The following is a 4,822-nucleotide window of genomic DNA, read 5'->3' as shown; positions in this document are numbered from 1 at the left end:
GCGCCTCCTCGTGATCTGTCCGTCTCGCACCGGCCGTGATGCTCGAAGGGTGGAGAAGTCCCGCCGCCGCCCTGTCGTCCCGGCTTTGCTTAGCGGCACTGCCGACGGTGGCGAGGAGAGGGGAGGGGCGGGTGGGGTCGAGTGGTGGCGGCTAAAACGCGGTTAAGAGTTTGGTTTTTTTAGAATAAATATTTTTGATGGGGACGATGGGGAGCGACGTAACCAAATGAAACAAAACTACCTACGTGCTCCACTTTAATAGTAGAAAGACAATTGTATATTACTTCCTCCGTCGCATAGTGTCAAAAACACTTTTATATTATGAGATCCACGGAGTATAGAGCACCAACAACACTTCACGGCATCCGGTAACACGCGTGTTGGGTTTCCGGGTCATTGGGACGACTCGGACTGTCTTGGGCTTTGCAGTGTCCTTGGGTGACGCCGGCTGGGTTGGTGTTGGTCCGTGACAGTTTCGGGCTCAGGGTTGTCCTTGTTTGTTTTGCGTAAGACTATATGGGGTTTATCCGAGTATAGGAGTATTGTTACGTGGGAGAGGAGCTCCTAGCTGCGTGATCCTTTTTTGGCTGGAAAAAAGGACGCGGGCGAGGAAGAAATTGACACGGCCGGCTGTTGGATGGGAGCACGGCCGGCTGTTGGAGTTGGATGAGGACTGCACTCAAGTCAAACCGCTTAACCTACCCTTAACCATATCTACATCGGATATAACTTGGGGAAAGCGACGGGGAACTCCCTACTATATAAGCTCGGCCACCCACGCCCCAAACAAATCACAACCAACCTTCCCCAAGTCGTTAGTTCCCCCGAGCAATCGAGTTGTGTTCCCAGCGATCGATCGATCTAGGTGAGCATCATGGTTTCCGCCGACGTGGCCCGCAACATTGTCGGCATCATCGGCAATGTCATCTCCTTCGGTCTCTTCCTCTCCCCTGTGTAAGCCAACTCCTCCTCCTCTCGTCTAGTCTGTATGTATACATATATGAAAGGTGGTTGCTAGGGCACGAATCTGAGGCTCGTTTTCTAATTGTACGTATGTACGCAGGCCGACGTTCTGGCGGATCTACAAGGCCAAGGACGTGGAGGAGTTCAAACCGGACCCCTACCTGGCAACGCTCATGAACTGCCTGCTCTGGTTCTTTTACGGGCTCCCCATCGTCCACCCCAACAGCACCCTCGTCCTCACCATCAACGGCATCGGCCTCGTCATTGAGGGCGCCTACATCATCATCTTTACTATCTACGCGGCCAAGAACACAAGGGTACGTACGCTGCAACCCTCCTAATGCCTCCTCATACGGCCTACAGTCTCTTTTCGGCTTTAGTTTCTGTACAGAAGATCCTCCAGCCCCTAACCCAAGCCATGTGCATGTGCTCTGTTGTGTGTGCAGCGGAAGATGCTCGGCGTGCTCGCCCTCGAGGCGGCGTTCATGGCTGCCGTCGTGGCCGGCGTGCTCCTTGGTGCCCACACCCATGAGAAGCGCTCCATGATCGTAGGCATCCTCTGCGTCATCTTCGGCTCCATCATGTACGCCTCCCCGCTCACCATCATGGTACGTACACCACCCCAACTTAAGGGTCGTCGACCTGTGATCTTTGATAACCCTTTAACTTGTTAGTTCAGGTGGCTAATTAATTAATCTGCGTTGTGCATGTATGGTGTGGTAATGATGCGTTTTCAAGAAAAATACCTGCCTATAATTTATTTTTAAAGTTCTAGTGGATGCTTTTGACAGACCTTAATTTGTTAAGCAGTACACCTTGTTTGTTGTTGATTATGTCCATCTAAAAGTTGCACCCACCTTTCATTTTTTTAATGTTCGTGCCAAAACCCTGTTAAAAAAAGTCCGAATTGACTTTTCACCTCTCACACACCCAAGTTCTTGTACAATATGCTACATGATATATTTTTAATCAAAAAAGCCTACGGTTTATTTCTATCCGAAAGGTAAACTTCCTTTAGAGGGTGAAATACTAGCTCAGGCTAATTGTAAATTACGGATGCTTTTGCCAACTTACAAGTGTATTAATACTAATATAACTCAAAATTTAAGATGAAAGTAGTAATATTGTACTGCCTATTTGCAGGGTAAAGTGATCAGGACCAAAAGTGTGGAGTACATGCCATTCTTCCTGTCCCTGGTGAACTTCCTCAATGGCTGCTGCTGGATGGGCTATGCGCTCATTAAGTTTGACATCTACATCACGGTATGTACATACACATACACATTGGAAATAAGAAGTCGCAAACCCAGCCAGACATACAATCAAGAACTCCTCAGCGCGGATTGATCTAACTGTTATGTCCTCTATAAATTCTGTGCAGATCCCCAATGCCCTCGGTACAATCTTCGGCCTCATCCAGCTGATCTTGTACTTTTACTACTACAGATCGACCCCCAAGAAGGGCAAAAACGTTGAATTGCCCACTGTCCTCACCAAAAATGCCGTTACCAGCGGCAACGTCTCCGTCACCATCGAAAAATAAACTTGGCTTCGTTTTTTAGCCCTAATGATTTTGAGTAGTTAACACCGGATGATACTTCAACAAGTTGATGTTAATTAGTACTACTTTTTGTTTGCTAGTAGAGTCTGAGATCGCCATTAATTTCGTGAACCATTGTCGTCTGTCCGAGACTACTATTGCAAATTACAAGTGTATATAAATACCAATCGAGCTGAGTTATCCCAGAGATATATTATGACACCATGTATGCTTGCCTGTTTTCAATCTGCTCTTATGTGATGATACGATTGATGTTTTAATTACAGCGTGCAATGGCTTTGTTAAATTAAATTATTCAATATCCATGATGTGTTGGTATTATGTTTCGGGCAAGGACACAGACTTAACCTAATTACCGGTTTGGTTGGATGGCTCCTGCTCTTTTCCCGTGACGCTGCCTTGTTACCACATCGACAGGGAACGAGCAGCTCTGTTGGTCAAGTATGAGGCTTTGAGTCCCTGCTAGAGATATGTTTCTAAACTAAGCGAGAGCGCAAAGCTCTTATTCTACGCGCCGGTCGCTAAATCAGCGCAATCCTCGTCCCCGCTAATTGTTTGAGAGTAAACAGAAATAGAAAATATGGTAATGCATTTAATTTATGTTACCACTTCACGCGCCCCACCACCGTCCCGTGGCTCCGTGCCACCCGCTAATCATAATGGTAAAACCGGATGCAGGAAAAAGTAATGGAATTAAAATGGTTACTGCTAGTCACGCACAACACTCCGCTCGGCAAACTAGACTTTATTCTATTCCAGCTAAAATAGCTACTAGAATAGTAATCCCCGGCGTTCTTCTAATCATAGTAACAATCATTGTAAAATATAGTAAAAGAATTAATTTGGTTACCATTGCACCCACCACCTCCGGCCTTGCGCCATATGTTGCATAGTAACATTAGGTGAAAAAAATAGTAAACATACTAATTAGGTTACACCTGCACAGACTACATCTCCTTCATGCATCACAATTTAAGCACATAGTAAATGAACGTTCAAACAATAGTAATGGAATTACTGTTGCACTCACAACTTCCATGGCACGTACCATAATTAGGGCACATAGTTACTACTACGCTCAACCACATTTCCCCTGGTAGTAACTAACACTAGAAAATATAGTAACTGACTTCGTTACTACTATCACACCACAAGGCAAAACAACATGTATTACTATAGCATTTTAAAAGAAAAAAACATGTATTACTATAGAATGCACATACTTTACGACCCATACTTGGCTAACCAAACTGGTAACCCAGCGTAGCATGCTTACCATCATTTAATCATGTGATTACGATGAAGTTAACTAGTAATGCACTCACACCACATTAAGTGGACCCATTCCAGCCGATGCGAGTGGAAGGTCCAATTTAGTTCCCGTACAATGGTAGCGCGCAGAATAAGGTAGTATACGCTCAGGCTTAGATTAGCATGCCTATATATATATATATATATATATATATATATATATATATATATATATATATATATATATATATATATCAAAGTAGTGTGTTTGATCGCATGGTGTCTACTGTATATATAGACACACTTCTTTGTCAAGAAAAATGAGTTGACTATAGGAAGAGCTACGCTCCAATTACATAGCACACCAACTTGTGGCTCTAACTAGTAAGACTCCAGCCCATTCTCACAAATTTCTATTAAGGGAAATAAAAATAACTTCCAACTTGAAGCAACATCCAAACTTGCAGCCCATGCTAGCTAAACACATCAACTTTAGACTACATGTTGTGTTTTAATATCCAAGAGCAAGATGTTTTTTATCAATTTATTTTCTTTGTATTTGAATGATCTCGAGTCATCTAGCGATCATTACTATATGAATCTAGTAAGGTTCTGTTTGATCAATGATCACTTTATAATTTGTTAGGTTTTGTTCCTGGATCATCATTATGTCTACTAGAATTAGGAAACACGATTCTAGTGCTGCCAAACAAAGACTGGATCTTGAGGCCCGAACTCAAACGAGTGCCCTCAATAGATATTTAGTGAGCCTGCCAACTTGATCCTGAAAATCAAACTGCAGAGGTTAATGTTGACGATGGTGGTGATGATAATACAATGGTGGTTGTGGAACATGATGCAGAAATTGATGTCTTGGAGATATGATATAGTACGAAGATATGATTGAAGATTATATTCCAAGAAATACTAGACGGATGGTCCTTTTTGGTAGAACATGAGGTTCGTTCATTGCTTTGCTATCACATTGCCATTTTTGCATAATATCTGATATATGGTTAAATGAGTTACAAATAAAACAGACTGGAA

At 43.3% G+C, this 4,822-nt stretch overlaps 1 protein-coding gene across 1 annotated transcript; it reads left to right on the top strand.

The window, feature by feature from the left end:
* Positions 1 to 723: 723 nt before the first annotated feature.
* Positions 724 to 2,691, top strand: LOC123040232 (bidirectional sugar transporter SWEET6b-like). The gene is made up of 5 exons (XM_044463133.1): positions 724 to 954; positions 1,064 to 1,280; positions 1,410 to 1,571; positions 2,107 to 2,226; positions 2,345 to 2,691. Exons 1-5 carry the CDS (start codon positions 875 to 877, stop codon positions 2,504 to 2,506), a joined length of 741 nt encoding a protein of 246 aa, XP_044319068.1. The 5' UTR covers positions 724 to 874; the 3' UTR covers positions 2,507 to 2,691.
* Positions 2,692 to 4,822: the final 2,131 nt, after the last annotated feature.

Source organism: Triticum aestivum, chromosome 2B (genome assembly GCF_018294505.1).
Source record: "Triticum aestivum cultivar Chinese Spring chromosome 2B, IWGSC CS RefSeq v2.1, whole genome shotgun sequence".
NCBI classification, from domain to species: Eukaryota; Viridiplantae; Streptophyta; class Magnoliopsida; order Poales; family Poaceae; genus Triticum; species Triticum aestivum.
Note: the sequence above shows the minus strand (reverse complement) of the source record. Positions and strands in the feature narration are given on the sequence as shown.

Bases quoted from the DNA above. Each gene is read 5' to 3' on its own strand.
- LOC123040232 (XM_044463133.1), top strand. From the start codon at position 875: ATGGTTTCCGCCGACGTGGCCCGCAACATTGTCGGCATCATCGGCAAT. The intron at 1,281-1,409 runs GTACGTACGCTG...TTGTGTGTGCAG, and splicing joins ACGCGGCCAAGAACACAAGG to CGGAAGATGCTCGGCGTGCT. The intron at 2,227-2,344 runs GTATGTACATAC...AATTCTGTGCAG, and splicing joins AGTTTGACATCTACATCACG to ATCCCCAATGCCCTCGGTAC.